We start from the raw sequence: 20573 nt of genomic DNA on the forward strand, positions 1-20573 counted from the left end.
GAAAGCCTCCAAGCTCTGCGTCCTTGGGTCATCTTGCCCCTAAATAACCAACTTTGTGACTGACTTTATTTTAACTGTTTATTTTGCTTCTTCAGCCAAAACCATCCTACTCAAGATAAGAGTAAAGTTGAACTGAACAAAAAATAAAATAATCTTGGTAAGATAACTAAAGAGATTATAGATATTTTGAGTCAGTTTACAATTGCGTTTGAGAAGGGATTTGTCTTTAAATATTGTAACTGCTTTTTCTTTTTGCTACAAATTTCTCCCCTTTGGAGAAACAACAAGGTAAGCTGTTTGAAGAATAACAGCAGCAGTGGAAAGACAGAATGTAATCTGCTTGTGATTTAATAGATTATTGATGTGTTTTTAAATGGCAATGTAAAAGTTGCATGTCTAAAAAGCACTGTTTCATTCGAAAAGCATTTATTTTGTCTCTAAATTAGGCATTATGCTAAATCATGAGCCCCTGCAGTTTTACACACGAGTTGTTAAAAAAGATATTTCATTTTTATGAGGATGATTCACTTTCCTAAAACCCTATCCTAAATCTGAATCTATGAAGATGGATTAGACCATAATCATTTATATTGATGATAGTTTCACATCTCAGCAACTCTGTTAGAGACAAAAATCTTTTTTAAAAGGACAATGCTCCTAGGGCTCTTACATATTAATTGATAAAAATTTGAGTTAGAAAAAAAAATTTGAGTTAGATTTCTCCCCAGGATACCTATAATACGTTAAAGTGAGTTATATTTCAACTATCACTTCTGAGTAAATAATGCTATATTCCTTCCTGAGAAATATGTTCATATATCAAATACAGTTTTTTAAGATGACCATTAAGTTAATGATTATAATAATAATGGGAAATATTTTTCATGCTTGTAATGTGCCAGATAGTCCCAATCCTCAAAATAAGAATTATTAATATCACCACCTCTAGCTGAAGAAACGAAGGCAGCATGCTGGGATCACTTGCCCAACGATTAAGCGCTGGAATCAGAATATATATTCAGGCTCTCTGACTCCAGACCCCACAAGCACTTCACTTATACCCTACAATACTCCAAATGAAAATAAAGTGAGGGTATTATCACTTATTTTATGATCTTAAGTATCCAAACATTTAAAAATGTAACATTATTTTTTAAATGTAGCTTAAAAAACATTACTGGAAGAAGTATAACTTCTAGTTATAAAATAAGTCATGAGATGAAAAGTAGAGCATAAGGAGTATAGTAAATAATATTGTAATAATGTTGTATAGTGACAGATGGTGACGACACTTCTCATGATGAGCACTGACTAATGTACAGAATTGTTGAATCACTATGTTGTTCATCTGAAACTAATATAACATTGTGTGTCAACTATACTTCAATAATAAAAAAAAAGTGCTACTGGATGGTTAAGCGTCTGACTCTTGATTTCCACTCAGGTCATGATCTCAGGGTGGTGAGATCGAGTCCCACCTCGGGCTCCACGCTAGGAGTGGAGGCTGGTTAAGACTCCTTCTCCCTCTCCCCCTGCCCTTCCCCCCAGCTCATGCACACGTGCTCTTTCTCTCTCTCTTTGTCTATCTGTCTCTCAAAAAAAATGCTACTGGAAACTTTAATATTAGAGGAAAGTAGGAAAAAAATTAGAGGAACCTTTTCTGACTCAGGGGCTTCCTACAGCTAAATAAGTCAGTGAAGTAGGGAATGATCTCCATGACCAAACACTGGCTCTCTCTTTTGAATGATACAACAAAATAGTCTTGCCTCCCTCCCTTAAGCCATCAAACAATCAGAGAGAAGAGACAATGTCAGCTTCTTCTTCTTGGTTTCATAAGTAGCTCAATTTTGTCCCAGGTTTCTCTAATCCAAGCTCTCCTTGGCTTCACCATCTCTGAATATTCCCCTTTCAAAATCTGCACTGAAAGTTTTCTTTTCTTTTCCTTTTATTTTTCGTCTTGGGTGTTAGGTATCCACAGATGATCTGAGGGGTAATCCTCAGTCCCAACCTTCCTACTGATTCATCTGATGCTCTTCCCCTATCATTGTTTATTAAGTATGGAGGGTAATGGAGCCAGAATCACTAACATGTGATGTTGTTGATAGATTATTTCACTTCAATGTGACTTACCTTCCTCCTTTTCAGATCAGGACTGCTGCTGCTCAGAAACAGGTGGTGGGAGGGTTGCTTGTATGGATGATCCAAGTGGAGTGACCACTGTTGTTATTATTACAAAAATGACTCCAGAAGATTCTCATCCATTCTCCTGCTCTAGGTTCAGGTATCACTGGCTTTATATTGTGCTTTATCTTTTAACAATAATTTTAATATACATTACAGCACTTTAACATAGTAAAGCCTTTTAAAAATAGTTTTTAGTATTTCAGTAGCAATTGAGTTGGTGTTTGATGCTTTTCCCTGGTACCTCAATTGTTTTCCATCCAGATTTTTTAGTCCCTTAGTCTGAGGGTCTATTTTGTTTTCTCTTCTGGAGAAAAATCTGCCCATATATTTTACACCCACTATGAATCCAGAATATAGTTGCTAATAAGTGAGATCCATTTTGCTTTCCCTATATGCTTACCCTCATTTTACTCAATGAAGGCCGTCAACTTTTTTTCTGGGGGAAGGAGGTATAGATATACTTTCAAATATGAGGGAAGGAAGATTAGGCTTCCAATTTTGCCTTTCTCATTCTTGGCTGCACAAAGCAAAATCACTAAAGAAGTAATACAACTTCTGGTTAAATTCCAAACTGGTGCAGCCACTATGTAGTATGGAGTTTCCTCAAAAAATTGAAAATAGAACTACCATATGATTCAGCAGTTCCACTTCTGGGTATTTCCCAAAGAAAATGAAAACACTAACTGGAAAAGATGTGCGTGCCCACATATTCATTGCAACATTATTTCCAATAGTCAAGATATGGAAACAACCTAAGTGTCCATCAACGGATGAATGGATCAAAACAATGAAGCATATACATAGAATGGAATATTGCTCAGCTATATAAAAGAAGGAAATCTTATCATCTGCAACAACCTGGATGGGCCTTGAGGACATTATGCTAAGTCAGACAGGGAAATAACAAATACTGTATGTTCTCACTCATATGTGGAACCTAAAAAGTAAAAACAGAGAAAAAAAAAAAAAAAAACCTCTCTGAACTCCCAGATCAGTGGTTGCCAGAGGCAGAGTGTTGGGGGATGGGCCACATGGGTGAAGTCTGTCAAAAGGTACAAACTTCCAATTAAAAAATAAACAAGCCTTGAGGATGTCATGTACAACATGGTGACTATGGCTCGTAATACTGTATTATATATTTGAAAGTTGCTAAGAGACTAGATTGTAAAAGCTCTCAAGAAAAGAGAAACATACATCATAAATTAGACGTACAATTCACTAAAAACTACTTCCAAAAACTTTAGTCAACAGAAATTATAATAGCCTTCAAAGTGGAATCTAGGAGATTATGCTAAAATAAGTCAGACAGAGAAACACAATTACTGTATGTTCTTAGACTTAACACTGTTAAGTCACTCTGGTTTCCTTTATCCCTATCACGATGCTACTAAAAATAAAAACAAAATTGAAAGGACCAGTGACACTTGCCAAACATTATGCTCTTTCCTGTCATTTCCAACAAATAATATCAAGAAATGATATAACCAAAAAAAAAAAAAAAAGAAATGATATAACCTTATCAGTTTTAATGGTCATATCTGTGAAGCTAAGGACAGTGTCAAAATAGTTGATTTGTGGAAAAAGAGAAAACATGAAATATCAAAATGGTTCGCTCTCTGGCTCTCTGTAAAGCTCCAGGTCTTGACCTCCGTTGCTGGCAAATCTGCTCATCAACTGCCTTTTTCTTCGGTCAGCGCCATATCCTACATGTATTATCCTTGCTACCTAATAAAACAAATTTCACAAAGTCATTTTTTCTTTATTTCAATCACTAACTCTCCCTTTTTACTTACAAGTTGACATTTTTTCTGGATCATTGACAATCGATGATCAATATATTCAATGTGCTCAGCTGTGGAGACTGAGCCACTCTGGCATTTTGGGGGTGAGAATTTTTTTTTTAATGATTCCTGTGAGTCATCAGTTGTGCAAGTGAATGTTTTACTCACAGGAGTGAGACTCATGGCATCTCAGAATTTGAGCCCTGAGAATGCAGCTGCTCCAGCCTATTCCCTCTGTCCTCCCCTCAAAAAACATGGTCAAGTGGAAAGACCGTGAATTCGAACATTTCCAGATCTGGGTGATTAACTTCTGAGGAGACAGCATATTCTGCTTCAGAACATTTCAAAATGTCAACAGATTTTTCTCATTGTTGGTAAAATGTGAAATGTGCACTCTCCCATCATCCCCACTGCTATGATAGACACTCTTCCAAAGCAGCTCTGATAGAGTGTTGCCCAAGGGCACCATTCACATTCATTCTGCTTTTGGAAATGACCACTCCGGTATGGAGCAGTGCCGGGCACTGCTGGTTCTCTGACCTTCAGGAGTCAGACACATAACATCAATATAATAAGTATGTTGATTAAATGGATAGGGAGAGCCTGTGAAAACTATCCATTCCACCAAAAGTCACCTTATCTTCTAAAAAATGTAATGACCATGCTGGCTGAGTTCCTTCCATTTTGTGATTCCAGCCCCAACTTTAGGCAGTCCACTAAAAATCATGCAATTAATCACTCCTGAGTCCATCAAGAAAAGGGGGGTAGATCCGTTTGGACAACATGATTGCTCTGCTGATGGCAAGAGAGAAGAAGTGTCACCCCCTTCTAGTAAGCTCCACCATCCAGTGGCCAGTATTTAGCACTTCGGGGCTTTGGGAAACACTAAATCAATAGTGTCATAAAGAGCTCAGCCAGCACCAAAACAAGGCACAGACAATGTTCCTTCCCTAAAGTCTCTAGGATCTCCTGTGGCTCAGGGAAGAGGTACCATGCAACTGGTCTAATATGAGCCATGAAGACTAGAAAAGGCTGGTGTTCTGACAAAGCAATCCTAGCTTCCTTTTCCTTACTTGGCCATAGCCTCCTGCATGAGCTTCTTGTGCTCCTATCACCACCTCTCACCTCTTTTTTTTCCTCGTCATGGGAAAGGATTTGACATTGTGCTCACAATAAAATATATGGGTTATTGTGGTATTGCCTTGGGAGTACTTACATTTTAGAGACACTACCAAATCATAAACTCCAGAAAATAATCCATAATTTGAGAAATTATCCACAATTAAATAGAAAGATGAGGTTCTTAGGGCAAAAAGAGATTATTCTCAGCACCCTGAAGTTTAGATGACTAGGAAGCTCCTCAATCAGCCAATATAGAAAGCCAACCTGGCACATGTGACATTTAACTTATTAGACCAGTTAAGCAATTTGGAAATTGCTCAACACCACAATAATCACTGGGAGTTAGGCAGATTTGGTCCTGTGTGCCCCCTTAGGGCACCCCTAGCCCACGTCACTATAACATCCACTCCCTGCCAGGTCCCCCTCTGGAGGCACCGTACTAACATCACACCATATTCTCGTCACTTTCCACAATCAGAGTTAATCTTTTCTCATTCCAGTCCTTACAAAACATTTCTAATATAATTAATTCACAGTAGATTGTTCACGGTTGAAAAATGCTCAATAGATGTTCTCTTCTCCCCAGATATTAATGTGTTAGCAGGGGGCATCCAAGGAGAAAACAACATAGCTCAAAGAATAAATCTCTCAGAGCTGTAAGTCCAAGTGTACAGAACTTGGGGCCTAACCTCTGAGTTTCTAATACTGAAAACAACTGAATATTAACCATTCCTCAGACAATGCCTGGGGAAATGCGGTAAACCGGTAAGGCAGGCTACTGAATTCTTACTTTGTCAAGAGCAACTAAAATTCAAAATTCACCAGGCCTTACAGTCAAAGCTTACACGTGCAGCTCCACATGCAACTAAAATTAAACAGTGGGTGTAACAAGCACGGGCATGAGCCAGGGACCCCAGGAGAGAGGGAAGGGAGGGCAGTAAAATCCTTCTGATACTCAGCTTAGAAACTCTAAGAGCCAATTTTTTTTTGGGGGGGGGGTCTAATAGCCAATTTTTTTTTTGTCTAATAACCCATTTAAAAAGGAAACCAAGTCTATGTGTTTCTCTCTCCCATACCTGTAATGATTATGTCGCCTTTATAGTTGAAAGCACATGAAAAGATCTCATCTGTGTGCCCCTCAAGAACCTGGAGGCACTGACCAGTCTGAGCATCCCAGATTCTAGCTGTTTCGTCAGCGCTGCCAGTCAGAAGACGATTCCCTTGGGGGTTGAAAGAAATCTACAAGAGGGAAAGGAAAAATGACAGGTTTGTGTAATTTGATTCCTGATATATTTTTAATCTGCAAAAAAAGGGGACATTACTAAGCACTTGTCATCCTCCCAGCTTGGCATTTATTCTTACATAGAACAGTTCCTCCCTGAGGGGGGAAAGAAGTACAGGAACCAATACAGGAAAATTAAAGTCTAGCCAGAAAATTCTAATTGGCCACTAATTGGTCCCCCTCACCCCACAGTTCTAAGGATAGAGACCACAGCTCCCTTCTAATTCGAGTACTCCCCACCTAGCTTCTTCCAAAGACTCAGGATGTGAGTCTCTCCCTGCAAACAGAGAGGCAGAGCCCTGGTGTGGGTGGGAACACAAGTCAGGCTCCTTCAAACCCAAGCGCCCCCTATAAGCCAACTTCCTGTAATCAAAAGCATATGGATCCTCTGTCAATCTGTGCCACAGAATGAATGAACAAGTCAGGGGGGACTTTCATTCTACTGCCACTCCAAATCACATTGTATAAATATGTTCTGAGTGCTTCCTATGTGCCAAGCGTTGTCAAATGGTATCTGAGCAACTGTCAAAGGAAATGGTTAGTTCACTATTCCTTTGGGCGCCATGCTTATAGCCCTCTCTAAATCATCATTAGACAATGATTTGGGTTACATCCTCTATGACTGCAGGTTTGATAAGGGCAAGACTTAAGGGTATGGCTTTTTTTTGTCCCTGTGTCCCCAGTACAATGCCTAGCACAGTAAAAGCTCTCGAAAAGCATTTGTTGAATGAGTGAATGAATGAATGAATGAATGAATATTTTAACTTTGTATCCCATAGAAATGCCACTGCTGAATGGTATTCAATAAGTAACATATCACAGAAGCTTAAAATGCAATAACATAGTTTGGGAACTCTTTATATTCACACAGACACAAAAGTATGTGTATTTGTTGAGTGGGACACATCATGCATGTCAATAGCTACTAGACCAGTCACTCAGAAGCATGGCCTGGGCTCTCTTCCCAGACTGTCTCCCACATCCACATTTCCCTGTCTTCCCCCTTCATGCGGGTCCCCAAGGCCTCCTAGCCTATGGGGAAGATGTGCTCTGTGCAGCCTCAGAGACCAATCTTAAAGGGCAGGAGCTCCTGACCACCAGTAGCAGGTGCAGAGGAAGGGGGGAAGGAAAGCACAGCAGAGGGCAGTTCCAGGGTCCAGGGGCAGCCTTCTGAGACCAGAAGAAATCAAACTGACACTTTAAAATAAAGGAGCAAATCTGATCTCAGATGTGAGACCAGGGAACTGGGCTGAGCTGGGTAGGAGCTGAGAGTCACCAAGTCTTGGCCTCTCCAGAGTTTTCAGAGGACACAGCTAAACTTCAGATCACTGATGAGAAGGCTCTGCTCAGTGAATCAGCTTGTGGGAGGAGCTTATACAAGATCCTAAAAGTTACAGCTTTGAAGTTTCAAAGTAGGTCATTTTAAACTCTGTTAAGTGTTAAATATTTCCAAGAAATACTTTCTAAATTGCATCTAACTTACAAAACATTTGATACTTGCTGCACAGCATGTTTTTTGCATAATGTATACTTGTGTGTCTGCTAGGACCAGGAAAAGCACTTCATATGTTTCTTAAATAGCTTTAATAGGTATTTTCAGCTAACTCAGTCTTTTGCTGATGGCTGAGAAAAATGCTGTTTTATACTTTTTAAAAGGTTTTAGGAATCATTTATTATAATAAGTCTGACCTCACACCTGAAAATATAGTTTTTAGGTAACTGATTTCTAGAAAGGCTGAGATAATTGGACAGGCCCTAGTGTCAACAGACCTATTTACACCAAGCATGCTAGGTTTTTAAGACTAAACGAATTTCTCCCGATGAGAAAGCAACTCACCTTTGAAATTTCACCTTCATGGCCTTCTAATTTCATAAGACACTTTCTTGTGGCTGCATTGAAAACTCTTGCTGTTCCTTTTTGAAAGAGTGGAGATACATATAAATTCATCTGAAATAGAGAACTCTGAGCCGTGTGCCCTGAATCATGTAACCTCTATCGCTCTGACATACTGGCTCTGTGCTACGGTGAGACTTGCCACCTAAAACTATAAAAGTAAGCGGGCACCTCTGTGGGGGAAGAGGGGGAACAGGGTGCTTCTCCAGCCCTGAGCTTATTAGAATAAATGATGGCTTCCAAGATAGAAAAGATTGGGCGATGGTGGTGGAGAGGAATACAGAAAGAAGGAGATTTTAAGGGGAAGGCGGGGGGGCGGGGGGAATCAATAACAAGTCTCGAGAGGCTGGTGATGATCACACACCAAATAGGAATCTAAGGTTACAGAAGATTCGAGAGGCCTTCCTGAAAACAAGCAACAGCTGCTTCTCACTGGGCAAAGAACAGGCACCTGGGAAGCCTTCTTACAGAGAGACCTGGTAGGATGGTTTGTTCCCTTTTGTATCCCTGGGGCCCAGAAGTATCAAACTTTCAGTAGACACTCAGTAAATGGATACTGGCTGGCTGGATCACTGGATGGATGGGTGGACATATGGATGGATGGGTGGATGGATGGACATATGGATGAGTGGACATATGGATGGATGAATGGATGGACAGACGGGCATATGGACGGGTGGGTGGGTAGATGGATGGATGGACATATGGATGGATGGGTGGTTGGATGGATGGATCGATCAATAGACATATGGATGGACACATAGCTGGCTGACTGGCTGGCTGGCTGGCTGGCTGGCTGGCTGGCTGAATGGACATATGGATGGATGGATGGATGGATGGATGGATGGATGGACAGACAGATGGACATATGGACGGGCGGGTGGGTAGATGGATGGATGGACATATGGATGGATGGGTGGTGATGGATCGATCAATGGATATATGGATGGACATATAGCTGGCTGACTGGTTAGCTGGCTGGATGAATGGACGGATGGATGGATGGATGGATGGATGGACATGGCTGGATGGGTGGATGGGTGGATGGATAATATATACACTTTCTTAGAATTAAGGGATGGGGGAGTTAAAGAAATGTAGAAGGAGAAAAATAGCAGTAGTAAAATTGTTGTCAAAAAAAAGTTAAATTTTTTTCTGGCTGAATGAAGGCTGCTCTCTTATTGCCATTACAATATTACAGAGAGGCAAAATTCGCAACGATAGGGAATTTGGGGTACTTAATTTTCATTCAGAGGAAAGCAAAGCATCATCGTAAGTTTTTTTACTTGGCCTTCTGACAATGTCAACTTCAGGAAGAAGTAGATGAAAATTGCTATTTTACAATTAATATGACTAAAAATGTAAAACTTGCTAGTCGGACATTTCAAAAGCTTTAAAGTGACTAATGTGTTTTAAGAATATGTTAATAGGGCCCCTGAGTGGCTCAGTGGGTTAAGCATCTGCCTTAGGCTAAGGTCATGATCCTGGGGTCCTGGGATCAAGCCCCAAGTCAGGCTTCCTGCTCAGCAAGGACTCTGATTCTCATCCCCCACCACCCACCTCCACCACTTATGCTTTCTGTCTATCAAATAAATAAATAAAATTCCTAGCTGTCTCTCAAATAAATAAATAAAATCTTTTTTTAATGTGTTAATTTTGGGGCACCTGAGTGGCTCAGTCGGTTGAGCACTTGGCCCTTAGTTTCAGCTCAGGTCATGATCTCAGGGTCATGAAATTGAGCCTCATATTGGGCTCCATGCTCAGCAGAGAGTCTGCTTGGGATTATCTCCCTCTGCCCCTCCTCCCACTCACTCATTCCCTTTCTCTCTCTCTCTCTCTCTCTCTCTCTCTCAAATAAATCTTTTTTTAAAGTGTGTTAATATAACAAAAGTGAATATCTTGCATAGAGTAGTTCTCTAAACTTCTCAAAAGCATTTTTACACTTAAAAAAACACAGAAATAATATTGCCTGAAACTATATTTTTAAGACAGAAATATGAACAAGACACCAAAAAATAATTCAGCCTTGAGAGTAATTCCAAGGAGGGAGAAAAAGGTGATAAATGTGAAGAAACAGACGTAGCTTCACAGCTTCAGCTAACCCTGTTGAATAGATCCAATTTTAAGAAGGGAATGAGAAGCAAGAACCAGAGTTCAGTAAACAAGATTTCTGTAATCTTCAAGACTTCTTAGAAGGCACAGAATGAGAAGAGGCTTACCAAACACACCAAAAGAAAAAAAAAAGGTTTTTTTTTCTTGAAGTAATGTCTTATTGACAAGGAAAGAATGGAATACTGCTAGGGGACATAACCAATGATAGAGAAAATAAAAGAATTATTGAACTTGCAGTTAATTCTAATCCATTCCTCAGCATCCCGAACCTCAGACCCCGCTGGTTTCTCCCCGCAACCCACAGTGATGACAAACTCCTAGCATTATTTATAATCTAAAATTCTCTACATGGTAAGACTCTATGTAAAACACATATATGGTATTCTTTACTTTCTCCCTCTCCACAGTACATCTCCACAAGATGTACTCTCTCTTGTCTTCATTGATGCATCCCATATTGCTAAAAACAATTCCTGTCACAAAGTAGGCTCTCTCTACTTTCTTGTTGGATTTTTTTTTTTTGTATCAGTGAGAATGATATTTAAAATGAAAAAGGAGGGATGATTTTAAAAAGATGAGCTCTGTGAGAAGATGAAAAAGTAAGGAGTTACTCTCAAAAATAGAGTTCTCTGAATTCAGGGCTTTCTGTATCCCAGGATACAGAAAGAACTTTATGTATGATCAAAGGATCACCTTTGAAAAGTCCTAGTGAGTAAAAGAACAGCATGCAAATGTAATTTTGAAGAGGGAGACAAAGGTGGTGTAAAGACCGTGTAATTAAAATGAATCACTGGCAAAATTCTATAACTGATTAGAACACGAAGGATATGTGACTACTTAACAATATGTTAGTCACACGGAGCAAATGCAGGCAAAGAACAAGTCATATTTGAAGAAAGCATTCCACTTTTGCTAGAATTTCTTAAGTGGCTGTTAAAAAGTTTAGATGGGCATGAGGTAGAGTCACACAGGGTCAGTCATTAAGGGAATTAGGTATAATGAAATATTTGTGATTATCAAATAGATGAATCAAACACGGTGTAGGCTTATGCTGCTGACATGGTGATGACATAATCATAATGACAAAGTATAGCATCATTCATGGAGAGGTGACACAGATATATTGTCATAGGTGGTCGTCATGGAGATGATGCTGACATAGTAGATCATGCGTGGTTGTCCAGGAGATGAAAACACATCATGTAGCATTATTCATGCCATCAAACAAGAGAATGGAGACATTGTGTAGTCATCTGTAGACTACAGGAAGATGGCACATACACAGTGTAGCAACAGATGGGGTCATCAACAGATGGCATGGATGTGTTGTAGCATCACATATGCCCATCATGGATATGAAACACACTGCATCATCACACACAGATGCAAAATAGTGTAGCACTCCACATAGTTATCAAGGAGATGACATAAACAGAGTATAGCATATACAGCATATATCCCTATGAGGTTGTCAAAGGCATGAATAATAGCACAGCATTATGTATTTTTTTCCAACATCCAGTAGTAATGGCATACACGTAATGACACATACGTAAGGCATGATGCAGAGGGTAGCATGACATGTTTTTGTCAAGGATATGGTGCAGACATCATAAAGCATCATTCACTCTCATCAAGGAGTTTACCATAGTACAGCATCATCCATTGCTACCAGGACCTAGGGAAGTTGCTAGGTAGCATCATATACAGTAGGTTAAGAGATGATACATAGTGTAGCATGATATGTGGTTGTCATAAAGATGATCCATAGCATAGAATCACATATGATTATCAAAGACATGGTGCACACATGTCACATCATGGGATTTGCAAGGAGAGAAGTCTTCAGACAGGAGAAGCAAACATGCTGTAGTCATACATGGTGCTAGGGACCAAACTGTGTCCCCCACAAAATCCATGTGTTGAATTCCTAGCCGTGAGTACCTTAGAAGTTGACTTACTCAGAGATTGGGCCTCTAAAGAAGAAATGAGGTTAACACGAGGTCGTTAGAGTGGGCCCCCGCCCAATATATTTGGTGCACTTACAAGAAAAATGGATGAGGACACAGACATATGCAGAGGGAAGACCATGTGAAGACACGGGGAGAAAACTGCCATTTGCAAGCCTCAGAAGAAACTAATGCTGCCAACACCTTGATCTCGAACTTGCAGCTTCCAAAATTGTGAGAAAATAAATTTCTGTAGTTTAAGCCACTTAGTGTGTTGTACTCTGTTATGATAGTTCTAGCTAATACAGTTATCCAAGAGATACTGCAGTCACAGTATAGTATCACATGTGCTTGTCACAGACAGAGTGTAGCATCATACATGGTTGATGGGATGGCATGGATAATTCACAGCATCATAAATGGTTGTCAGAAGACTACCCATAACACAGCATCATACATGATTATAAGAAAAATATGCAAACATCGTATATAGCTTCATCCATTGTCAGAGGCATGATGAGACATAGTATAGCTTCATACATGGTTGTCAAGGAGATGACCCAGAAATAGTGTAGCATCACTTTGGTTGTCAGGCAAATGATGCAAATATGGCATGGTGTCATTTATTATCAGGGAGATGACATATAGTGTAGTGTCATGTGGTCATCAGAGTGATAACATAGACATAATTTGTGTCATATGTGAATATGGTGGACTCTTGACACAGACATATTGCAATGTCATCGGTGCTTATCAGGAATATGAGACAGATATATTCCAGCAGAAAAGATAGTTAGGAAAATAACACAGAAATAATGTGTCCTTCATTATACTGTTTTCCAAATGGTACAGACATGGTGTAGTGTCATACATGATTATAATGGGCATGATGCAGAAATACTTTAGTCATGCTCTATAGTATCTGACAAGGTTGTTAAAGGGATTAGACAGTAATAGTAGAGCATCATATATGCTTGTCTGGGAGATTTCACATGACATATCATGTATTCTAGGATAATGATGCATGTATTATGTAGCATCATGCATGGTCATTGAGGAAACTCTCATAGCATAGCATCATATATGATTTTTAAGAAGATGATGTAGATATAATACAGCTCTATATGTTGTTGTGAAAAACATGATACAGACATAGTATAACATGATACATGTTTTAAGGTGATAACACAGAAGTAGCATAGCATTGTAATTTATTGTCAGGGAGCTGATGTGGTTATCAGGATATGATACACAGTGTAGCATCATGTTCAGTTACCAGAGAGATTATGCAAGCAGAATGTAGCATCATAAATGGAGGTTAGTGAAGTGACACACTTTAATCTCACATAAAGTCATTAATTATGGACATAGACGCCATAACATAGGAGCCTACCATGGAGATGATAAACACTACTATAGTATCACACACACAGCACTCTAGAAAAAAAGGATAGTGTGACAAACAGAGTTCAAAGACATGATCTATATAAAACATAGAGTCATGTAGTTTAACAAATAAAGGGATACTAACATAATAGACCTTGAAGACATATTTGTCAAGGTAAATTAAAATATAGCAGTCAAGTAGATGATATAGACACAATATAGTATCATATATGGTCATTAGAGGGATAATGTAGACTTAGCGTAGCTCCATTTATGGTCATCAGGTGGATAATATAGACATAGTAGAGCATCATATTTGATCTCCAGGGAGATGATAGTTTAGCATTATACATCGCTACCAAGGTGACGTCTCATAGAATAGCATCACATATTGTTACCAAGGAGATTGTGTAGACTTTGTATAGCACCATGCAAGCTTGACTAGATGATGCAGATAGAGTGCAGCATTCAGCGTGTTTTTTAAATAATAACAAAGTCATGGTGTAACTTAAAACATAATTATCAGTTATATGGAACAGACACAACGAAGCATCATATGTGGCTATTAGAGGGATGATGTAGATTTAGTTCAGCTCCATACTTGGTCATCAGTTGGATGACATAGGTGTCATGTAGCATTATCTGCAGTCTTCAGGAAGATGACACATACTCCAGCATCATACTTATTATCAAGGTGATGGCTCATAGGACAGCATCATACATGGTTGTGTGATGTCATAAGATGACATAGACTTATAGCATTACCTATGCTTGCCAAGGAGATGGTGGAGATGTAGCTTCACATTTGGTTGTCAAGGAGATGATTCAGACATTGTATCACATGTAGTTATCATGGATATGGTATAGACATAATGACAGGGTGGCCAGTGAATGATGCAGAAGTTGTGTAGCATCTTATATGCTTGTCAGGAATACATAGTCATCATGAGGATGACCTGTTATTTACTGTCATAAATTATCATCCGGACATGGTGTTTATGTAGTGTAACAATACAGAAGGTTATCAATGAGTGATACAGACATCACATAGCATTATATGGGGCTTTCAGTGAAATGTCACAGATGCATTGTGGCATCACATATATTTGTCATCAATAGGAGTTCTAGTATCACATCACACAAGGTTATCAAGGAGATGATGTTGACATAGTATACATCATATGCAGCAATCAAGGAAAGGATGTAGATAGAGTGTAATACCATACATGTTTTTTAAGAAAATTTGAGTATGGCTGTATTATCATGCATGGTCATCAGGAGGATAATGATACATAATGTAGTATCTTGCTTCCTGACACAGAGTTGGAGTCAATATAGCATGTAACATGTGTCCTAGAGGGATGAGATGGACATAATATAGTAGCATATATGGTCAACAAGGAAATGACATAAATGTATTATAGCATCATTTGTGGTCTTCAATGAATTGAGGCACATGTGGTGTACCACCAGCCCATGGTTATCAATAAGATGCTGCAGACACAGTGTAAAATCATAAGTGGTGAGCCAGAAGATGATGTATAGCACATGAAGATGTCCTACACATAGTGGAACGGCACATGTAGTATAAAGGAGATAATGAAGATTTATTATAGCTCCATGGATGGTGGTCAAGTTGATGAGGCTGACATAATGCAACATAATGCATGATTAGTGAGATGACCAAGAATATATTATATACAGTATCAAGGGGATGTGAAGACCCAGTGTAACATCAGATGTGGTTGTCAAGGTGATACAGACACTGTAACCTGTGGTTACCAAGATGTGGTTGTCAAGGTGATGCAGACACTGTAATCTGTGGTTACCAAGAATACCATATCAACATAGTGTAGTGACCAACATCACAGAGATGAGGCAGACATAGTTTCTCTCACAGCTAGTCATCAGGTAGATGGCCTATACTGTAGAATTATATGTGTTTATCAGAAAAGCCTAAATCTCTCCGGAAGAAATTAAATGTATGAGCAGATGACCTACCATCAGCTGAAGCAGTTGCAATAAGTTTTCCAGTGTAATCAAAACAGCTGTCTAGTATTTCATCATCATGGCCTGTTAGCGTTGCCACACATTTTCCATTTGAGGCATCCCACAGCTACAATACAAAAAAAGAGGGTGACTGTGACTTCCCATCTCGAGCGCAATAATTGAAAGGAGTAGTCTTTATGACATGCTGATGGCTAGCTGAATAACTGTGCCAAGACCGTGTGCATAATTTTCACATGTTCTGTTCATTTTACCTGGATTCACAACAAGGCACACCTTGGACAAAGAGAAGACCAGAGACAGACATTTAGAATGGGTAGTGCAAATCTGCCACTACATTGGGAAAAAACTCAAAGTGCATGTTTCACTGATTGGAGTTGAAGTGTCCTCTTCTCATAAGCAGGTCATCGAATGATAAGGAGTTTGATCTAAAGCTATAATTCTAGAAAATGAAAAGTATATTAAGATTATAATATATTGGATATGTAATCAAGTAATAATTCCGGAGCATAAGCTCTTAGCAACAGAAACTTAAAGGCAGGCAGACATTGTGTTGAGCCTGCTTGAGATTCGTTCTAATCAAAGTTTAACAAATGAACAGTGAGACATTAAAGAAAAATAACATGCCTTTGAAAATAAGATCTTGTAATACATTTGGTTCAATTAACATTGTTTTACTATATCATAATTCCATTAAACTTTGGAGATCAGAAACCTAACATTCAAAAATACCATTTATTATTTATAAATTAATGTCCTAATTTTGCAGCACCTTTGAAATGTGTTAATGTTGTAATGAATACCTGACACAGTAAAAAGTGCACACAGGAGAACTGTAAAGCAAAGATATTTCTTGAGCTCACCATGCAGGTTTTGTCCATAGAGCCAGTTAATATCAGAGAGCAATCCCAATTGAATAAAGCACTGCTAATCTCAGCACAATGCCCGATTAAGGTATACACCTTCCTACAAAATAGAAAGGATTTACCCTGGTGAAAGAAGCCTTACTTCAGAATATGTGCACAAATAATGATGTCAAGCCCATTGGTATAAGATTCCAAATTTTGGTTCGTACAAAATAATATCCTTGGTGACAAAACAATGATGGCTCTAGTATAGCTCAAAAACAATCAACTAGGCTACAAATTTAATTTTAGAAAAAAATATACTTAAATTTTAAGCACTCACAAATAACATCACTTAAGACTTGAGAAAGCCATGGGTAAAAAATAATACAGTTGGTCTGAAATTCTGGAAGTATCCTTACACCAGATCAGTGGGCCCCTTGGTAGTTCAGAAACTATCCATCAAATGTCCAAAGGGCCCCTCTTCTCCCACATTTCTTATGGTATCCAACTTGACTGCTACGCCTGGTAATCAGCCCTCCCAACAAAATACAGGCAAGCCCAAGGTGGAGCTTTACAACACAAATAGCCTAACTTAGTTAACTTCTTAGCAACTAGAACCCAAAATAATTAGGAAGGAAATTGAAGTTGTTGGACTAAATTAAATTTGGAAAATTAGCCATGATTTTATTTACTCATGATATCCATGCCTACCATAATGACAAGCCATTGAAATTTAATTACACAGTACATGGAACAAATAATAGCCATACACCCAGGCTATTGTTAACATTCTCCTTTTATGTTGCTGTGTTGTATTATTTGTTCAGAATTTCAAGAAAGCTCACATTTTTTTTGTGGGTCAGAAATATCATTAAATAATGAATTAACTTATTTTCAGTATGTCCTATTCCCATAGACTCCAAAGCACAGTTAACAGAAAGGAGATTAAACTAATGAACAGCAAAAACTGTCTTCTTAACCCTCGATCCAGACTAACAAATTCTTAAAGACAGAAAATACCTTCCAGTATCAGCTTCCCACACTGCAACTGTATGATCAAAAGATCCTGTGACGATTCTGTCTCCTGAGGTGTTAAAGGACAAAGAGATGATTTCAGCTGAATGTCCCTAGAAAGAGAGCAGATATTGCCATGCGTCACCTGCAGAAAAGCAATCCCTACAAATGCACAATGTCACAGTTTAAAAGAAAATGCTAGAAAAGGCAAGACTCTATAGAGAGAAAAGAGATTAGCAGTTGGCTCGGGGTGGGAATAGGAGAGACTGCAAATGGGCACAGGTACCTTTTTGGGGAAATATTGAAAACTAGAGTTTAGTGAAGGTTGCATAGTTCTGTAAATTTACTAAAAGTTGACTTATACACATAAATCAAGCCCATTTAACTTAGTAAAATTAAGTAAAACTGGATTTTGTTTGTTTTAATGAGCAGGATGAGGGGCATGATTTGTGAAATCAGAGAACTTTTTTTTACATTGTCTTGGAAACACTTTTTAAAAGGCTGTATCCAAAAAAAAAAAAAGCTGGAGCACCTGGGTGATTCAGTACGTTAAGGCTAAGTGTCTGACTTTTGGTTTTGGCTCAGGTCATGATTTCAGGGTCCTAAGATCTAGCCCCATGTAGGGCTCCCCACTAAGCCAGGAGTCTGCTTGTCTCCCTCTCTCTCTGCCCTTCCCTTGAATTGACCGACGTCTGAAAGAGGAGGTAGTGAAGAGGCAGTGACCCACTGTGACCCACAGAACTGATGAGAACGAAGATCGAAAGAGTCTACTTACATTAATTAAGGTTGGCACTCTGAATTAAGAAGACCCCGTGGTGTTAGTTTAAAAAAAAAAAAAAAGAGTGCTGTTTCCTCTCTTTTTCGAGTGCATTTTTTACCTTTCTTGGAAAAGCTCTCCCAGGAAAGGGGTCCTAATTTTAAATCCATTTATAATTTGAAAGGATAAGAATTGGATTTCCTATTCAGCTGTTCCCACCGACTGGCTCAGAGAATCACCTTCTGTAGGACTGTTTGGGCTGGGGTGGGGAGAAGCAGAGGGAGCAGGTGGGAGGAAGGTGCTGGGTGTGTGGTGATGGTGACAGACAGGGGTCCCTGTGGAGATACACCACCAGCTCTTGCTCTCTTGGGCAGTGCCCTTTGGCCTTTCTTCTCCTGCCACTTACTTACCCCTTGTCAAGTAATATGGGAAGCTTCTAAGATGGGGGGGGGCGGGGGTTGGTGGTAATTGAGGAGAAGGATGTTCATCCTTTTATGGAATCTTCTAGCAACTTTCTCCAGTTCTCCCCCTTCCTACTTGCCTTTAAGCCTCATAGATGGTGCTAGGGATTAAGCTGTATAGTTGGTATAGCTTACAGACTGAGGCTACTCAAAATAAAAAGCCCATGTGGCCTCCCCAGCTCCCCCATCAAAGTCTTTTAGAGTAACCAGCAAACCAACTGGTTTGAAGAGTGAACTCTTCTCCCTATAGTCTGGAAAACCAATAGCTCATAAATATCTTCTCACTTAGAGCTTATTTTGTAATAAGAAGATGTATAGAGACAAACTGAAAGGATAGGCTTACGCTAAGCAATGGTTAGGGAAAATGCCAAACTCTTGAAGCTGGTGACATTATGAACCGTACGTACTCTTAAAGTGAACACTTCCTCTCCACTCTGAATGTCCCACAGTTTGGCTGTTGTGTCCATGCTTCCAGTAGCCACCAGTGTGCTTTGAGGATTGAATGACAAACACACCTGAATTACGGGAAATGGAAGAGATTTTAGAAAGATAGGGTTTTAAATTGTTAATTTTGTATAGAAAAACTTTTTATTTAATTTTGTATAGAAAAACTTTTTAATTAATTTCCATACAAAATTAATTGTTAATTTTGTATAGAAAAGATGCCATCACCTTAGGTTGAGCCTAAGTCTCTTTAAAATCCGCAGTGAGATACCAAGGGGCTATATTGGTGGCCGGCTTCCCGCAGGTTGAATCCTGAAGCACTCTCCTCTTGAGAAGATGTGCTCTCCCATGTCACCCAGCTCAGGCTGGCAGGGGCACCGGCATGCCTTGCCACTTCCAGGCCACAGAAGAACAAGAGTAAAAGCAAACTCATCTCCTTTGCGATTCATGTTCTCTGGCTCCCATCTTCCTTGTTGTTAACTTCACAGTCCTTTCCATCCTGCCCCTTCACTCACCAAGGACTTGGGCTATTGGCTCATGGTCTCAATTCCAAGTCCTAGGTGGCCTTCATGTGAGCCATCATTCCAGTAGCCCAGACTTATGAACCCGGACTCCCTTTCATAATCACTCCTGTGGCCACATCTTGGACTTTAACATCACTTTTTCTCGAAAATTCACTACTGATACAACAATCTCTAGATCCAATTACTCAGTGCATCCTCTTTCTTCCTTACCAAGCCATCCCCAGGATATCCTCCACCTCATGGAGATGCCTGCCTTTTTCTGTCACCCCCATCCCCCATTCAACTGACAGCCTGGAAACATCAGTCCTGCCAGCATCCTCAGTATCTTCACTCCCAGGCTCCCCTCTCTTTCCCGGGCACCGTCTGTAAGACTCCAAACAACTGTATCAAGCTGGCATTTCACCCGCTCATTGGCCCTCCCTCATCACTCAGCTGAAGGAAACTGCATAGCAGATTACAGGTGTTGCTCCTTGGAGCTTCCCATCCTCAGCTGTGTCCTTAGCACCATCCCCTCCCTACCTGAAAGTGCCTCTGGCTCAGTACACTCTCCCTTTCCCTATTCTTGCCCAAAGTCTGTCCTCATTCCTCCCCCACAGATACCCTGGCCTCCTACTACTTCCCTGAGAAAACTATCATGGGGGACCTTCCTCACCCTGCCTTCACTTGCTTTTCGTTCAGTGTCAGGTCCAGAGGGATCCCTTTGCCCTTCTGAGACCCCCTCTTGCCCACACTCCTAGGGGAGATGTGCCCACTAATTTGTCCATCCTTCTGGACAGGATGCCTCCTAGTGGCCTCCAAAGATGCTTGA

General features: G+C 39.7%; 1 protein-coding gene across 1 annotated transcript in view; it reads right to left on the minus strand.

Annotated features, from left to right (window-relative positions):
* Positions 1-3774: 3774 nt before the first annotated feature.
* Positions 3775-20573, minus strand: part of DAW1 (dynein assembly factor with WD repeats 1) — a 44947-nt gene continuing 28148 nt past the window's right edge. Inside the window, exons 7-13 of the mRNA XM_041768106.1 lie at positions 19205-19312; positions 17586-17692; positions 16581-16683; positions 15712-15826; positions 8207-8283; positions 6164-6326; positions 3775-3909 (exon numbers count right to left, since the gene is read on the minus strand). Of these exons, the coding sequence (XP_041624040.1) occupies positions 3875-3909; positions 6164-6326; positions 8207-8283; positions 15712-15826; positions 16581-16683; positions 17586-17692; positions 19205-19312 (708 nt within the window). The 3' untranslated portion in view covers positions 3775-3874. The remainder of the gene's footprint in view (positions 3910-6163; positions 6327-8206; positions 8284-15711; positions 15827-16580; positions 16684-17585; positions 17693-19204; positions 19313-20573) is intronic.

This window comes from Vulpes lagopus, chromosome 8 (genome assembly GCF_018345385.1).
Source record: "Vulpes lagopus strain Blue_001 chromosome 8, ASM1834538v1, whole genome shotgun sequence".
Lineage (NCBI taxonomy): Eukaryota > Metazoa > Chordata > Mammalia > Carnivora > Canidae > Vulpes > Vulpes lagopus.